The sequence below is a fragment of the Python bivittatus genome, unplaced genomic scaffold (assembly GCF_059951505.1).
Source record: "Python bivittatus isolate LINGU-HERP-01145 unplaced genomic scaffold, Pbiv_v1 ctg000700_np1212, whole genome shotgun sequence".
Taxonomy (NCBI): Eukaryota; Metazoa; Chordata; class Lepidosauria; order Squamata; family Pythonidae; genus Python; species Python bivittatus.
Window position 1 is genome coordinate 91,336,832 of NW_028277098.1, and position 19,062 is coordinate 91,355,893.

At 40.8% G+C, this 19,062-nt stretch overlaps 1 protein-coding gene across 1 annotated transcript in view; it reads left to right on the top strand.

Annotated features, from left to right (window-relative positions):
• RBM38 (RNA binding motif protein 38) overlaps positions 1 to 17,492 on the top strand; it is a 36,127-nt gene extending 18,635 nt beyond the window's left edge. The window contains exon 4 of the mRNA XM_007428289.4: positions 16,063 to 17,492. Coding sequence (XP_007428351.1) covers positions 16,063 to 16,366 — 304 coding nt within the window. The 3' untranslated portion in view covers positions 16,367 to 17,492. The remainder of the gene's footprint in view (positions 1 to 16,062) is intronic.
• The last annotated feature ends 1,570 nt before the right edge of the window (positions 17,493 to 19,062 follow it).

Here is a 19,062-nt window from a genome sequence, read left to right on the forward strand (position 1 = left end):
TTAAGACAAATTTGCTGAAGCAATGCTTTTCTTTTATGGGGAAGGTCAAAAGAACAAGATTTTGTCTCTTTGGAGCATACTTACCGATCCCATTAAACTGTCTTAAATGGTATGTATGTAATATATGTGCATATATTTCCTTTTCTCTTTTGTGAGTCCCTCTGGTGCTTGTTTTAAGACAAGGGCTCAACGGATTCATGATTCCAAAGAAGTAAAAATGCATGTGAAGACAGACAGCTCAATTGACAGAGCAGGGCGGACACAACTCCTGGATCTTTTGTCAGTTGGTAGATTTATTTGCTGCATAAATGATACTGTTTGGGTTGTTTTATCAATAATCAGTGGGAAATAGAAATACTGGAAATTGAGCTCTTAACTAAATAAGCTTAATTCTTAGGAGAGAAGAAAGTTGATCCGATAGCAGTTTTCAAACGCTTATTAGCTCCTAGTAGATTCTGGTTAAATGTTAGGAAAAACTTACTGATGATAAGAATAGTTTGACAGTGAAGCCAATTACTAAGAATGGTGCCAATGTTTCTTTCACTACATAACTTCAAGCAAAGGCTGTACAGTCATTTTCCAGAGATGCTTTCATTTCATCAGAGATGCTTTCATTCCTGTACTGAACAGGGACTTGGACTTGATGACCTTACTAGATTATTCCAGCTATGATTCCACAAAAACCAAATATTTTAACTTGCTTTTCCCAATCTTCACATATGTTGGGCTATATCTTTCCATTTTCCCTGCTAGAATATTCACTGGTTGTGTTGCTTGAGAGGTTGTGAGTGTTGTTGTCCAATACTTTGGAAAGCATTGCTAATGTAGCTTCTCTAGAGCGTATTACTCATAATGCTAACTCCTTAGTGTCGTACATTCAAAGGAAAGTTTGCTACCAACATTGTTGACTGAACTCTGAGGTTAAGTTGAATTTTTTGGTTGTCATTCTAATGTGAAAGTTCACAAGACATACAATAATGGGTGAACATCTGCTTTTTGCTATTGTGTACAGTATATATAAACTGTAGAAGGGGCCGTAGCTCTGCGGCAGTGCATGTATAAAATAATAGATTTAATCTCTGAAGAACTCTAGGAAGTAGTGTGAGATCACATAGAGTTATTACCAGTCAGAACAAGAGATCAGTGGTCCATTACCTTGTGAAGCCAGTGGGCACATCTGGAATTTTCAGAAAATATTGTGGGTCTGTTCCTAAAGTGGTTGCTGTAGATGGCTTGGCTCTTTATAAAATTACTGCATAGTGCTCTGGTTCATATTTTAATTCTTATTCTTATATCTAAATGCAGTACAAGACCCCCATAACACCATCCTAGTGAGGTGGGTTGGGCTGTGGGAGTGTAAAGTCAGAGAGAAATTAGTAAGCTAAAAGAAAATTGACTTGCTAGGACCCTAAGCACAACACCTTCAAAATGCAAAATAATTCTTTTGATCTCTTATGCCTCCTTTTTGCCCTTCAATTTCAAGAAGAGAGACAAATTCTCAGAGGTTCAGAGTAAGCCCAAGAAGCAGCCACGAATACCAACTGTTTGCCTCAACACATTTCCCATTTGCCAGAAAATGGAAAAATACTAAAAGTACTAATACCTCTAACAGTGCACATGTACAGATATTCGCACAAGTTATACACTCATCTAATTCTCTCCTTAGCAAGGAATCAGTCCATGATTGTAAATAGGAAGGGTATTGCCGATGATAATAAATGTGTCCACACCAAAGCAGGGGAACCACTAAGTGTCTTGTTTAAGGCCTTTTCAAACCTTGGAATTGGTATTGTACTTGACCACACATGCATATTTTGAAGGTGTTCCATGTGAATGAATGTATGAATCGTGTTACTTCTTCCCATTCCTGTAGGTGGAAGAATCACATAATCTTGTCCTTGTCCTCCTAATGTAGAGCCATATAACTCTACATATGGAGAACATGTCCATACATGTACTGGAGACTCTATGGCTCAGGTGAACAAAAGAACCACCACCTTCTTCTTAGATGATAATGCATGCAAAGAGGCAGCTGGGAACCATTATGGCATTGTAGATACATTTGGGGGAGTTAGATGTTGGAGGCTTCCTCTCCAGTTGGTCTCACCATTCTTTTAACCTATGACTTCACTGAAATTTTCATACCGCCTGGCTTGTTTCATGGGGTTTTAAGGATTAAAGGTCTATAGTAAAGTCTTTAGAAACGTGGTAGAGTAAAATTGTATGAAATCAAACTAATTATGGCTACCTCTTGGCACTTTGCAAAGTGGTTTGTGACTCAGAGAAGCATCTTTTGTGAAATCTCATACCACTAAGAGAAGTGATGGAAGCTCAGTCATGCTTTACTAGAGATACAGCATTAGCCAATACCTAGCTTTCAGATAAAAATGGATCACAAAAAACTGGTGGCATAATGGAGCGTTGGCAGCTTAAGAGAAGATGAATGGTTTACTGTTTCATACAAGCAGGCACATCCCCAGTTCCTTGTTCAATGGTATGAGCATATGGTTTGGGCCCATCTGGTTATAAAAAAGCTTGGGGGAAAGGGCACAGGAATGTACCCACAGGAAGGTCCACTGGTTCCTGTCAGGCACTGTGACCTACCTGACTTAAAATATTTTAGATGTTTCTAATGTTAATGAAATCAATAAAGAAGCCGGCATGCTATAAAGTGCTAGCATCATCCTTATTTCCATAAACATCTCTTGGCCTTATGGCTAAACTATCTTAAACTAGTATTTTGAAGATGATTCTTTAAAGATTTTTTTATCTCGCCTTTTATTATTTTAAATAACTCAAGGTGGCGAACATACCTAATACTCCTTCCTCCTCCTATTTTCAAAGGTAATATTATTCATACAATTATGCTTATCATTTAATGACTCTGATGGTTGAAACAATTACTTGTTACCACGACAGCAAATTAAATCCTTTAGTTTGCCATTCCAAGTTGCTCATGCTTAAACTTAAGGAGTCAAATTTTCTTTAGTTGAATTACCATCAAACATACAGTTGGTTCAGCATCATTTATTTCCATGCCATTGAAAGAAAGGTTTTAACTGATTGTCTCAACACAGGATTGCTTTGTAATGGCCAGCTTCCACAGTTTTGTAGCCAGTACATTCTGCATTGCAAGTACTAATTTGGAAGCCTCTTGCAGAACTTTCCAGAAAAGATCTCTGGATCAAGCTGAAGATTCAACTGGTCCACGATCAGTCAGATGCTACTGAGAAAACCAAAAACCCAGCTCCACAGCTTGGAGGCAATATCTCATTATCTTAGAGGCAGCTCAACTTAGAGGTGTTGCCTCTACCTTGAGCTGCAGAAGGAAAAGTGGAATACAAATCAAATGGGAGGGAGGGAGGGAGGGAATGATGGCTAATGTAATTCAGTGCTTTGTTTGGAAGTCTGCCCATTTTCCCACTCTTGGGATTGTAGGAGGAGGAACCTTACCTACAGTATTTACCTTCTGGCAAATGGGTGTTTTGTCCAGATATATGCCTCCCTGCCCTAACCCTAAACCTAACCCAGAAAAAAGTGTATCATTTGAACAGATACCTTTTCCTCACATCCCACATGAACCATTTTGTTACATGACAGATAACATGTTCTCAACATTCAAAAAAGGATTGTTGCCTCCCCAGAAGATCCAATAGTACTAAATGTTCAACAGAACCCTAACCTTAGAAATGGAAGAGGGGACTGTCCTACAAACACAAGTTCATAATTGTTTTGAAAGAAGCTGTAGCAACCATCAAGACAATGCACAATGAACCCAGGTAAAACATCATAAAACATAAAGAACTTGCTAGCCAGCTAACATAAAGTATTACAATAGCAATTAAACCACTAAAAGCTATTAAAAGATGCATTCCTAATGCCCTTTCCGAAAACCAAGAGAAAGTCTTTCTGATGAAGACTTCTCGTGCTTTCATTTTCAAAGCCAACCATGGGGAGCTCTAATGCAGATGCTGACCCATCAAACTAACTATGAGGGAGAAAATAAAAGTTGCAGAATTGGAAGAGTTGGTCCAGTCTGGGGATATGTTGGATCTTCTGTCAGAGTGGCCAGTTGCAGAAAGGTATAAGCTATTACATCTGGAGCCCACCAGTTTAGGAAAGCTAAATGGGGTTGGCTGGCCCCTTAGCAGCCCAGTGTGGCCTCTATCGGCCTCTCGGATTTTTTAGCCTTTTTATCTTTCTCTTTGTAGCTTTGGTTTTATAATCTTTTAATTATGTATTGCCAATTTTAGTTTGTTGTAAGCCGCCCAGAGTCCCCCGTTGTGGGGAGATGGGCGGGGACAAGTCAAAATAATAATAATAATAATAATATCACTTCTACAACTTACACAGGAGCTCTCCAAAGGATAGAGATTGACTCCAGCTTCTCATAGATCAGAGTGTACAACTTTTTTTCAGACCCAATGCCTTACTGGGCCTTTAGGGCCGTGCTCAGGGTGGCAAACCAAAACATAACTAGGTCCAGGATGAACTAATGGGAGTAATCAGAGCAAATACCAGTTTTAATTCTATAATACAGGGCAGATTATTTAATAATTTTCTACTTCTAGCTCACAAAAAATGACGTAGTGGCAGCTTTTGGAGGGAGCGTTCCAAAGCATTGGGGGGGCCACATGTACCCAAAGTCTGTACATGCCAAGCTTATGCCACCCTATTAAGACAATCACGCCTAATCAACTCTTTCAGCACCCCATAGTTACTAGCCTGTTCAACCTTCATTTGTGTGATTTTTAAAACAATTTTTTAAAAAAGCAGATGGGACATAGAACCTGGAGCTTGCCAAGGGAAGTACTTCTGGGCCAAGTTAGTGAAATAAACTGCAATTTTGTTCACGATTTCCTGTGTTTGTGGATAGATGCTGTTTTGCTTACATGCAAAAGCATCTCTGTGTGTGTCAAAAAGTCAGAAAGGTGACTGCAACCACAAAATCAAAGTCACCATCTTGACTTTTTGAATTACAACCTCCTCACCCCCACCCCTACAGATGACCCAGGTTGCTCATGTCACTTCTCATAAGCTGAACATTGGAAGTAGAAGGAACAATGAGGATAATGCAACATTGATAGACATGGCAAGTGAAAACTCTACCATCTGTTTGTTCCTTTCTCTCTCTCTCCTCTGTCGTAACCTTGGCTTTGTTGAAGTGTTACACGATCAGCTTCCTCCCTCTATAATGTTTTCTGTCTTTCTTTTTCCTTTGCTACACCCCCACCTACTTCCTGTTTAAGTTTACCTTAAAAAAAAGAGAATAAGCCCTGGCTTCTTAAAAGTTTAAAGTGGATTAAAGTGAAAGGTTTAAAGTCATATGCAACTCTTTTTCAGAGAAGATGCAACCAACTTTATTAAATAGCCAAGGCAAAACGGATGGTTCTTCCACTAGGATCCAATTTGAAAATGCCTGCTTTCATAATTATCTTCTTAATTCTGTGGCTGTGTCCACATTAGGAAATTATTTCTCCTGCCTCTGCAGACTGGAAGAGCCAACCCTGTTTGTTTATTCTCTTCCTTCTAGTTCCATTAAAAAAGGGGACAAGCATTTTTTCCCTTTCTTTCTTTCTAAAACTCCTCAATTGTAGAAACAGTTGCTACCACTTGGCTGACAAGCTGTCTCTTTTTGCCCTTGAATTTTGTTGTTTCATGCCGATTGTATCTTCCCTTCGGTTGCCTAACAACCCTTTTAGACTTCCTAGAATTATTTCTGAGTCTTCCAGGCTTTAAAGTGGCTCATTGCTGCAGTGACACAGATCTAGAGATGAAGCGTTGAATCTGCTGGTGGGAGGGGAGGAATCTATCGATGAACTATTTAAAAAAATTATATATACATACATACACACACACACACACACACACACACACATATATATATATATATATACACACATATACGTGTGTGTGTGTGTCTGTGTGTGTGTTGTTCACATAATGGGTTGTTGCTCTTCTGACTTCGTACTTGTTGGTATAGCTTTGCACATGTTGTCTTTCCTGAAAGAAAAAGCTGGGTGTGTGGCTGGTTTTTTCCCCCCAAAGGTTTTGGCATTCAGATAGCTTCAGTTGCCATTAAAGGTTGGAGAAAAGGGGAAGTTTCTCGGATTAAAAAGATGGCTTTTCAGTGCACATGAGGAAGAATGAGAACTTGGAAACGGCACAAATGGTATGACAGCCTGATGGCTCACAGGAGCTTCGGGCCCCTGCTGTAAGCCCAATGAAAGAATCAAACTTGTACACTATATCAAGGCTGTGGAGGATTCCCCCCCCCCCCATGCACACACACTTTTGTACAGACCTTCAGTTACTTAAACGCAGAGTTTTCGCTTTCAGGCCCAAGCATATACGCCAGCCTTCCCCAGACTGGTGCCCTTCTTGTGCATTGAGTCGCAATTCCCATCCCTTCAGGTTTTGGAGAGGCAGGTAGCTGGCAAAGGGCTGACTCCAGACATTGGGCTGCCTGTGGCGAAGTAGCAAATGCTGCCCACCGTTCGCCTGTGTCAAGCAGCTTAAGTATCTTTGCCAACCCTGGCAATAAAATAACTACTATCAACACATTAAGCAAAAGTAATTATTTGCTGTCCTTTCAAGTTCTCCTAAATCTGCTGCATGAGGCAGTTGCTTCTCTCTGCCTAATATTAGGGCATGCCCTGCCTGGTTAGAACAAATATATCGTACTTAGGTTAAGAGAAAAATCTGTAGAGGTAGTCCTCGTTTAGCAACCGCAATTGGAGCTGGCAACTTGGTCATTACGTGAAGTGGTTGCTAAATGAAACTGCAATTGTGCTTATGATCTTACTTTAGCTTCCCTTTGCTTTACAGACCTGAGAAGGCCATAAATGCAGGCATTGGTTGCAAAATTACTTTTTCATCACTGTCATAACTGTGAACAGTCACTAAATGAGGCAGTCACTAAACAAGGACTACCTGAGTTACCATTTTGGTTAGACTGGTATCTCTCATTTCCCAGTCATGTGAAAGCTAAGGCAAGTGTAATGCTGGGTGGCCCACTGAAATGATAGTGTCCTCCACTTAAAAAAAAAAAAAGCAGTCCAATTCTGGTCTGTCTGTGCTTAGACACCCCATTGACTTCAGTGGGGCCTCATTAGGCTGCACTGCACCAAAAGTGGCTTCATAGCCTGAATCGAACGAGGATGGTAAATGGAGAGTAATGAAAGCCATGCTGGGAACTCAAGTGTGAGTCTTACTGGAAAGGCTTGAGCCACTACAGCACATGTGAAATAGAGTGATTAGGGAGAAGGGAATAGATGTACTTTTGTGCTGCCTTTTCAAGCCACACAGCACTTCACATGATTAAGCAGCCATTTTGCATTGCTTACATCTTCATACATGTCTAGTGAAAATACTTGTTGGAGCTACACTGGTAATGGGGAAGCAGCTTGGAATAGTTCCTTTTCATGTATGTATAGATGTATGGACGGATTATGTATTTAAATGATTTCTTTGGATGCCCAGAACAAAGCAAAATAGAAAAGAACCACAACTCAATATAAAACAGCATAAACAAAGGCCTAAAATAAAACACATTCAAAATCCTAAACCAGTTTTCCAGACAAGCTCGTCCACCATCCAAACTCAGGAGAAAAATCTAGTTTTTAAAGCTTACAGAAGGCCAACAGAGTTGGAGCCATCCGAATCTGTCAGCCTTCCAAGATAGTCCAGATAGGAAGCACACCCAGATGAACTAATTCTACTTCATTGTAAGGTTATATTAACAGAATCTTGCAAGTCTGAAAGTACATTTCTCCCCCATCACCTTTACAGCCCAAGAAGCTAGGGAGGTTCCCTTCTGAAATGTTTGCCATGCCCCTATTCCTTCTGCAGGTTCAGCTGCCTCTTATCCAATCGTTCCCCCTGTGGCTCTTCCCTGTCTCCCAAGGTCATTCCCACATACCATTACATCATCTCAGGAGGTTCCAATGGGCAGGTGCCATGAACAGAGAAGGTGTGTCTCCAGGGGCCCATTATATGGCATTGTTTCATGCAAGGGACCTGAAGCTGGCCCACTCTGTTGGATTTTGTTAGATGGGTGGACATAACTGGAGATAGACAGCCCCCCAAATAACCCAGCCCTGTGCATGAAATTCACCTTGAATCATATCCAGAAGCCCATGGGAAGCCAGTGCAGCTCACAAATAGCTTACAAGACCATGTTGTAGTAGCTTCCAGATGCTCTTCAAGGGCAGCTCTTGTAGAGAGTGTTGCAGTAGTCCAGCTGGGAGGTGACTGCAGTAGTCTAGATGGGAGGTAATCAAGGCATGAGTGTCCACAAACAGGGCCTTCTGATCTAGGAAGAGGTTCAATTGGCATATAAGATGGAGTTGGGCATGGTCCCACTTGGCCACAGCTGCCACCTACTCTTCAAGCAGAAGGCATGACTCCAAAAGGAGCTCCCAAACTGCACACCAGTTCTATCTGAGGAACTACTACCCATCCAGAGCTGCAGATGGAAAGCTTCCAGATTGGGGGAAGGGAGGGGGAGGGAAAGTGCTAAAATCCACAGCTGCTTGGTCTTGCTTGGGGTGAGCTGAAGTTAGTTCTTCTTCTTCCAGACCCCACAACCTCCAGACACTGGGAAAGAACATTGTGTAGTGGCAACACAGAAGACCATTGTTATTTCAAGGAGTTTATGTGGCACAGTTTGATTTCTCCTGCACACATTAAGAAAGTTCACTCTGAGTCATAATAATATTTAGCTGGTTTGTTTTTCACTTTTACTTAGAAGTTGGGGGGGGAGGGAAACCCTCAAGACTGTTTAGGTTAAGCGCTAGCTTATCTATACAGTTCCCAGGCTCTTGATTCACATGATGAGCAGGTATAACATCTGCTCAAGGTCACTGTCACAGCCCCTTACTCAAAACAGAGTCATGGGATTGCAGTGCCAGCCTTTGATAAAAAGCCCTGCCATTGCCCCTGGAGTTTGGAGCGTGGACAGGCCTCGGGGCTAGGTGCTGGATTATCTAAGCCACCTGGGGGGTCTCTCCACTATCGCCTTATGGTAGCTCCCGACAGTAGGGGAAGAGTTTTATCATCTTGCTTGGCATGTCATGCTTTTATACTATGCTTATGTATTTCTGTTTAATTCTATCTGCTAATTCTTATATTTCTGTTTAAATTGCTAGAGTTAACAATAAAACTTAAAATCTCCTTACCTACTGGTGTGTTCATTGTCTCTGGATCTAAAAGAACTAAAAGAACTACTTGTCTTGCACCTGGCCAGTGCTTTGACAATTGGCAAAACACCTTGATGGCGTCACTTGGCCTGCCCGGGGTAGAGTTGTAAATCATCCAGATACTGATGAACCCTAACCCCACGCTAACCAATGAACTCACCCAGTAGCTTCATGTAGATGTTGAACAGGAGTGGGGAGAGAATGGAGCCTAAGGAACTCTGCAAAGCATTCCTTAGAGGGCATTCCCACAGATCCATTAGCCTTATCCTGTAACTTCCTTTGTGGTTGTCCTCATGGCTACTTCCTGGTTTTGGTGGAAGAGGAGGGGAGGGTCATCCACTTCTGCATCCCACTTGTTCCTTTGCTGCATTTTTATAGGGAATTTCATACCTATAAGCACTCCTGGGCAAAAGAAGCCAAGGCCCATGGTGCCTCGACTTTGGGAAGGATGAGAAAATTGCAGGAAGTGGGATGAAGCTATGGGAAGCCCTCCACCAGCCCAGTTGCAGAAGCAATGCTGCAAAACTGCCCTCCCAGTGTCACCCCTGGAGTAGGAGCTGAGCTGAAAAGGAATCCATTTAGCATCCCAAATCCCATAGAAGCTCCATGACACTGTGGAGAGCAGGGCCAATATGAGGAATAGCAGCACTCCTGTATTTATAAGGGTCCTAAGAATTGTCCAGGACTGTTGGCTTTCTTGGAACTCTTTCAGGACAGGAACACATTTATTACATCCAAGTTCTCTTTCAGGAACTCAGAGTGATAAACATAGTGTTCCTTCTGCCTATTTTTTGTGGCAACAACTTTCCTGTGAAGTAGGTTAGACTGAGAGGAAGTAACTGGCCCAAAATCACCAGGTGAACTTCCATAGCCTGGACCTTCCCACTCCTAGTCCATTGCACCACATCTCTTTGGTGGACTGCAGCCCATTTTGTCAGATGCTTAAAATGTTACCAAGTTATATCTTAGATTTGCATATGGTTGGAAAGGAATAGTAAACAGTGTGGTTGTAGGCCAATAAAATGCAAAAGGCACATGGACGGAAGTGACTTTGGGCCAGTCGCTGTCAGGCCAACCTGCCCAACCTGTCTCACAGGGTTGTTGTGAGGGGAAAATAAGCGGGAAGAATCTTTAACTCCTGCATGTAAGATGGGATAGAAGTCGAACAAGTAGACAAAAATCCAGGCTAGGATGTCCAGCAATTCTCCTTCCATGTAAGTTATGCACTGTGGCTTTTGGCTAAAACTAGCATGATTAAAATAAAATAGAAGACATAACCTGGCATAAATCTCTACAACAAGCCACAATGGTTCTAATTTTAGGTTTGAATATGGTTTCTGGTATGTGCTCAAAATGTTTGTGGTCTTGGCCGGGGGTTAACCAGTAATGCCATGAAAAGCCCCCAAGCTCCCATTCAGAGGGTAGATCTGATGTGTGGTGACCGTTTCAAGATGGATGTTTTTCATAATTGCATTTCAGGTGAAATTTTCTTCTGGCATTTAGAGTTGTTATCAGGGGCCTGTCTTGGATTCCCACACATTTTAAACAGAATTGCAAAACAGGGGAAGTTCATACTTTCATTTTTAAAAGATAAAAAATAAAAAAACAGCTTTTTCAAGTTTTAGGAAAAAAAAATCTTGTAGTTTTAAAACATTATGGTGCATCTTTAAATGATTTAGAATTGGTGTGTTCTTTTGGTCAGAAAAAGTAGTCAGAACTCAATCAGCCTAGTATACCTGTGTGCATTTTCTTTTACCCAAACAATCCAAATTTAATTCAAAGAATTGCTGCTGTTCTAGGAAACTTTTAGCTTGCCATGTGTGTTTGATAATTTATTTTCTCCATTTTAAAATGGAGATCACTTCCAGCATTCATAGGAAGCATAACTTCCTTCAGCCTGTTTTAAAAGCAGAAAAGCTTTGAGATTTGGGTCATATTAAATGAATATCTAAGATAGATGTAAGAAGAATTGTAAAGGCTTATTCCAAGGATAGGCACTGGAGATCACTTCCAGCGTTCATAGGAAGCATAATCAATGGTGGGAGATGCCAGGCTAGCACAGTAGCATTTGGAGTACTGCAAGTTATCTAACTTGATTATAATATTTGCTTGACTAGAGGAAAAGATACATAATCGTTTTAGAGCAATATGTGAATTGCTATGGTATATGACTGTGGAATAGAAGCTAAAACAAAACTAACATCCTAGACTTCTAAGGCAAGGGAGGTGAGGAAGCCTTTAGATACATAAAAATAAATTTATTATGTTGAATGTAGTTCTAAAGAAATTACAGAGACGTTCCTGGGCACAAGTAGTTTCTACCTTTGGCTCCGTCTCTGCTGAAAACGATTCTTCTTTCTCTATTCCCCCAGCAGGCTAAATATAGATTTGTTTAAGTGCAATCAATATAAAGCCACCTGTCTTAACTATGGCTAAAGGAATTGTTTGCTCATTTCTCTGTCTGGTCTAAATAAGCCTCCCATTCCCCATTCCTTAACACTATTTATGGCTTAGTTGCCAACATCCATTATTCATTGCTAAGGGTTGATATTAAATAAGATATGGAAACCACCTTTGAAACTACTGTACTTAACAGCAAGTCCAGGTTATTCTTTATTATCATTTGGGACAGCAGCAGAATCAATTTCAGATTTTTTGGAGGGGGGTTATATGTGTGCGGGGAAACCTCATAACCCAGTAGTGTACTTGCAATCAGTTGTCCATGATGAAAAAATCTAGACTGGCCTACCAAATTCTGGGTGTCCACCAGCTGTTTATCAATTCCTAATATTGCATGGACACTATGACCATAGCTGAGAAGTCTTGCAGTTGGTCCACACATCAGAATGGCACTTATATTGGAGAAGACTGGACTAGAATATCCATCCCCAACCTGGTACCTTCTACAGGTAGTCCTTGACTCACAACCACAATTGGGACTGGAATGTCTGTCACTAAGCGATGCGGTCATTAAGTGAGTCACCCTTGATTTTACCTTTTTTGATGCAATCGTTAAGCGAATCACCATGGTCATTAAGTGAATCACGTGTTCATTAAGCAAATCCAGCTTCCCCCATTGACTGCTTGTCGGAAGTCCCTTGGAAGGTTGCAAATGGTGAACACGTGGTCCCAGGATACTGCAACCGTTGTAAACTCGTGCCAGTTGCCATGAGCCCAAATTTTGGTCACGTGACTGCGGGGACCCTGTGACAGTCATAAGTGTGAGGACAAGTCGTAAGTCACTTTTTTCAGTGCTGTCGTAACTTCAAATGGTCGTTAAACAAATGGTCATAAGTTGAAGACTACCTATAAATCTTTGCAGCTTAGCTCCCATAATTTTCAGCCTTCTCTCCTTCTCTTCTTTAGCCTTCTCTCTCCAATTATGGAAGTTGCAGCCCTAATACTTTTGGATGGTACCATGGTAGGAATGGGTGAACTGCACAAGTGTATGCAACATGGATAATAAACTGCTCAGAGTCATAAGAACAGGAAACACACTTTTGCAGATCTGTGAAATTTGCTTTTCTCAGGGATTTGGGACTGCCCAAGAGAACCTTGTGATAAATGCCACATTGGTACAGATGAAAAAGTGTCTTTCTGCCCCATCTAGTGATTCTTGCCCATTAAAATGCAAACATATATGCCATGTAGAATTTATTAAATTGTACATATTAATAAATATATAGCTGCTGATTATCACCTTGATTATCAAATAGTGAAGAAATAGATGGGACTTTAGCAACTGAAATAGTATTTCAAGACCTGTAGAATAATTGCCTTTTTCCATGAGTGATTCAAAGGGTTTGGTGCAGGTAGGCACCATTTGGGGGCATTTGGAAATCTGAGGGTATGTGGGTCATTTCCTCAGAATGGCCACTTGGAGGGAGGAGCTTGCCTGTTGCAAAATTAGTCAAAATATACTATTTAACCAGAAAATATTCTGGTGAAGATCTTCTCTGCCATCCCTTCTAGCCCCCTGAGATGCCCCTTCCCCCTCCAGCCTGCTTTTAGTTATTTCTTCTAAAAAGGAATTAATAGAGCATAGCGCTAAATGCTCAGCTGCACTCAGTTAAGTATTTCTCTTTTTTTGGTGCCCTTTCAGCTGAAACCTGTACAAGTCCCAGCCTGTAGAAGGAATAAGAAGGGTGCTTGTTTGGTGACTTCAGAGAAATAGGAATAGGAGGTGGGAGGAGGAAAAATAAATAGAATAAGCATTTCATGCTTGACAACAGATGACCCCTGAAATCACTGCTGTCCTGTAAAAAAAGCCTTCAGCATTGTGGCAGTACATGTCTAAATGTGGAGACCTTGACAACAGCCTGACATGTTACATAAACTTGAAAAAGGCCCCTCCTATGATTTAAGCCAGAATAAATTAGTCTGTGCCCATCAGATAATAGACAATATTGGGAGCTTTGATGCTATTACCCCATAGGTATTGCGAGAAGAAAATGGGAGACAGCATTTGGGTGGAAACCTCAGCCTCAACCCATCATGCCTTTTCCTTTTTTTAACATAATTTTTACTGAGAAATAATTTTATGTGGGATTAAAAACTACAGAAACGTAAAAAAAAAAATTAGAAAAAAGAAATGAAAATATAAAAGAAAAAGTGAGAAACAGTAAAAGTCAAGGAAAAAAGAAGAAAGAAGGAGAAAGAAAAGGGGAAAATTATTTATTAAGCAAATTATTAAGCAAAATATCTAAAGAAGTGACCTCCGATCTTCTTTGCAGCAGCTACATAGTTATTATCATTTCCACCCTCCCAAATTACCTGTCATGGTTTCCTTCTTCCCATAAACAACCCTTTTTAATCACTAAATCCCGAGATCATCAATTCATTTTTGTCCATTTTCAGCAAAGCATCCCATCATGCCTTCCCCAAACCAGCATCCTATTGTTGGAATGGCAGTCTTGACACCTCTGGCGGGATGGTGGATTGGAGAAAGTTGACTGATCTTTCTGACCACTGTTTCAAAAATGGGGAGTGTGTGTGTGATTTCTTTGAATACGTTGTCATATACCATGATGACTTTAGGCCTTGCTGAGGACCCATCTTGTCTGTGCATATAAACTGTGCGTGTATATTTGTATTGGGTCCTTTATCATAACAATTTGTTGAAAAACTATAACAGTGTTATTTTATTTACTCTCTTCCTCCCCCCCCCCAATAGTTTCTGTGCTTTTAAGATAAGGAATAGATTGTATAACTGAATATGGCAATAGCAGTCAAAATGCTCTAAACAGATACAATTGTCCATATCTTTCTTAAGTGGCTTCTATAGATGTATATGGCAGATCATTGTCCTGGCTAGTGCTGGACACTTCTGGTTTGGCAGCATGTTTGTGCTGCCTAATGTCTGCACATAGCACACAGCCAAGCACACAGCACAATCCAGTGAACTATAGACTTCTCAGATGGGTTGGGTTTGCCCAACATGTTAAGCCATCAAAAAAACTAATCAAGGGTAACAGTGAAACTTACCTTGTTCAGCGTATTGTGCAAATGGGCTTGCTAAGTCATTACCTAACTCAAGAGGGATGGAATTTCCTGAGTGAGGGAACAATAACTATTTCCAAAATGTTGCAGAACAACATCAGATGGCCATTTTGGGGTTTCAAATAAGCCACTGTATTAACATCCACCCCATTAAAGCAAAACTCAGTTGGAAAGAAGATCAAAGCCAACAGAGAGGCCTTTCCTTAGCATACTCAGTAATAAAAGGAGGCCACTCAGTTCCAAGATTTTGAAATTAGCCCTTTTTTCCTTGCAGTAACTCTGCCTAGTTAGACTCGGTATGAGAATCTTGCTTCCATGATTGTGGGCTGCTGCACAAGGCTTAACACTAACTGCGATGCGCACATTTGGCTGCTTGGGGGTTGGGGAGGGGGGAATCTCTTCCATAAATCCATTTTCAGAGCGTTCCTCATAACGGGGATAGAAATGCAAACCAACATTTGTGTGAAAAGTATGGCACGCCTTTTGCAAGTCCATAGCAGAAAAATGTGGCCTGATTGTGAGGTGCAGGTGAATTAGGGAGTAAAATAGGGCAAGTCTTTCAGAGATTCACATTTTACTGCACATACCCCTGAAAATCAAGCCCATTTTTGGTCCCATCCAGACTGCTGCCCAGAACATGCTATGCAAAGCCAACATGGGTCTCAAACCAATAGAAATTTTGCACCCCAGTGTAGAACAACCATGTGAACATGGCCCTGAGTTAATCAACAAGAATTTCCCTTCCTTTTCAGCCCTGTTCCCAAATATTCCAAAAACAAATGTCAAGTGCCCGTGGGGGCTTTCTAGTGCCAGCATTGGCAGTGCAGAAGGAAAATAATTAAACATCCCATCCCTGCATGTGTTAATTATGATCACTTAGACCCCCATTTGATGTGTCATGTAGTTACACCCTGGGTTTCTCAATGGTCCGAGATTGGTCATGAGGTTCACTGAGTCTGGATCTTGACAGGGCAAAAACAGAACTCTGCTCACCTAAACAGGCTGAAGGAAACACTAAGGTTTGAAGAAATCCATGTGTCTTGACATCCCAGTTAAAGAATAGTCTCTTTTGATGAATATGTGGGGAATACTAACTGTTGTGAAAGGGAGTGGTGTAGAGTACTTCTGAAGAGGTTGGCTAATTGTAAGTTTGAATAGGAGCTTCTGTGTTACGTTATTCATGGATCCATGTATTCTTAAGAATGTATCAGTCAATCCTGCCATGATTTCAGTAATCCTTGTTTCTTAATTAAACCTCAGTTGTGCTGTTGCTTTCCCATTTCATAGTTATGGCTGGACTCACTATTGAGTGAAACAATCTGACTGTTTCTCTCTCTCTCTCTCTCTCTCTCTCTCCTTACAGGCTGGCCCATCACTTTATCTATCCTCAAGCAATTGTTCAGCCCAGCATGGTGATCCCAACTCCTGTCCAGTCCATCACTTCTCCTTACATAGACTACACAACTGCAAGCCAAGCCTACTCGCAGTTCACCACTGCTGCCTACGACCAGTATCCCTATGCTCCTTCCCCTGCTGCTGGCTTTGTGGGATATGGGTACACGGGTGCCGTTCCTCAACCTGCCACGGCTGCCAGTCTACCAATAGCAACACCCACAGCTTTTGTGCAGTATCCACCTACACAGCTGCAACCAGACCGTATGCAATAGAAACCCATCTCCAGAAAGACCTTTCTGGCTATGAAGGAATGGAAAGATATGGAGGGGGCCAAGAAAGCAAAGGAAAACAAATAATAATAATAACAATAATAATAATAATAATAATAATAAATCAAGCTTTTTTAAAAAAGAAAAATCAACCATATTAGGAAGGATGCATATCAATACCTAAGCTATTTATAGTGTTACAGACATTTTTTTTTAAAAAAAACAAATCCTTGCAAAAAGACTTATGCGTTGGAAAGCTCGTTTTCCAACCCTCCTCTCTCTCTTTTAATCAAGACAGATATTATTGCAAAGTTGGACTAAAATGATCCCCCTGCTCTTACAGTGAAAACTGCGAACTCTTGAACACTTCATAGCAGTTTACTTTATTGCCAGTCATTTTCTGCTTTATCACTTAAGTTGCTACTGCGCCATCAGACTCTTGCCATCTGTTATTTAGCCTTGCTGCGAAAGGTAGTTGGAGAATACAAAAATGGGGGGGGGGGGAGGAGCGGGGGGGGGCATCTATTAAAAACTTTGTAATACTCAAATGCCTTACAGGAAAAAAAGAGCCTATTTTAATATTTATTGTGATCTCTCTTTATTCACAGGAGCTGTGAATTGCAGGTGAAAATATAATAATATCTGCCTTGTCTAATACTCAAACCTAAATTATTGTATGTTGGGGGGAGTTCTGAATTGCTTTCAACATGCAAAAGTAATATTGGCTTTAAGGACAGTGCAATATTCAAGTCAATGCACTGTATTTTTCTTATTGCAATTGTTACTCTTTTAAGATTATCTCAAAGTTTTAGGTATATTTTTAAAGCAAGAAAAGCAAGAAAAAATATTGAACATATTGTCTACTTTAATAGATCTTTTGTTTATGATGCTGCAGGTCTAGAGAAATTTTACAGTATTTATATAAAAGCTAAGCGGGGTCTTAGACCAGCACTGTTTAGGAGAACGTCAGGAATAAATCAGAGTTCTAATATGGTGTTACACACTTGAACAAGAGAGTTGAAAAAGTTACATTTTGACACCCAGTGGTACAAAGTGCTGATTAGGTAAAAGGCAGTGTAAGAAGTGCATTTTGACAAAGAAGAGCAATAAACTATTTTGAATTTTAAGACACCGTTGTGTTGTGCTTGGTTACCTTATGAGAGACTGGGAGATAGCTGTGGGTTGCTACATCATTGTATAGGATGTCCTGATGTGTTTGGATTAGAATGCTCTAGTTTCTGACTCCTGGACTATGTTAGGAGCTAAAGTAGAAGACTTTACTAAAAGTCAGCCTTTGTGGACCCTGCTGGGTGTAGCAGTGACATTGTTCACTCTTTTTACAGGGGGTGGGGGAGTTGGCCTTAAGCAGAACAGGCCCACTGGACCTATCTGAAGCCTAACACATCTGCCCTGTTCAACCAAAATGAAGACAGGCCAACCAAGGAAAGTCAGAGAGAAAAAATACCTGTCTCCATTATGGAATTCTCCAAGAATGGAAGAAGATTCATTTTAAAGTTACTTGATTTATATCTTACCTTTCCTCCGAAAGCTCAAGGTGGGGAATCTCCTTTTTATCCCAACAACAACCCTGTGAAGTAGAGAGAAAGAACGAGAGAAAGAGAGAACAACTTGCTCAAAGTCACCCAAGAAGCTTCCATGGCTGAGGATGTACTTGAACCTTTTCCCCAGTCTTAGTCCAATACCTCGACAACTACACCATTCAATCAATCAATCAATCAGTCAATCAATCAATGAGGGGAAAGCATCAATTTCCTTTCAGATAGAGAAAAACTGAAAAAGGCACCACTAATTTTTTGCATTCTGCCAGCAGATTTATATTGCATTATTGGGGATTGCTGCCAGGGCAGGAAGGAAGAGAACAAACCATGACTTAGTGTAATATGTGAGTAATTTACGATATAAGCAGATTGGCCCCAGATAGTATGCAACAGGCTACACATGAATCCCAAAGAGTGCAAGTAATATATTCCTGACAGGATATATCTGGCTGAGCTAGGAGGAGCTTCCTGCACAGTCTTGCCCAGATCCAGATATTGCAGAAAACCATAATGTTGTGGTTTTACTTTAGTGCAGCGTTTCTTAACCTTGGCGACTTTAAAGTGAATGGACTTCAACTTCCAGAATTCCCCAGCCAGCATAGTGCTTTAGTGTGTTATCTGAAACTAGCCACAGTCAATATGTGGTAGTAGTCATGATTTATGACTTTGCGCAGGAAAACAACTAGAGGTCCCAGATGGGCATCTGCTTGGTGGTGAACACCATCTTGGCTTTTTTGACACCCACCCCTAAAGACACCTCTGGCCCCCAGGCTTCATGTGGCCCTCAGTTATCCAACTGTAATTTTCAGTATGGCAGAGGATGAACATTGTTAAATACATGAGTGGAGAGTAATCATATTAATATATTCAATGTTAAAATCAGTGGAATTGAATTTAATTTTCTCGTTGACTCACCTACTGCTTTTGGAAATACGTTCCTTAGTACATCATACCAAACCCCAACTTAGAAAAAGTGTATTACTTCTGATTTAGGGTGTAGTACAAATTCAGCTAATGATTTACTGTTTGGTATGCCTTGGTGGCTGCCTAACTCATTGTAAACCAATTTATGAGAATATGCTTTATGCTACCTTCAGTTAACTTGGCAGGAGGGCAGACTACAAACTAGGGGCAACATGA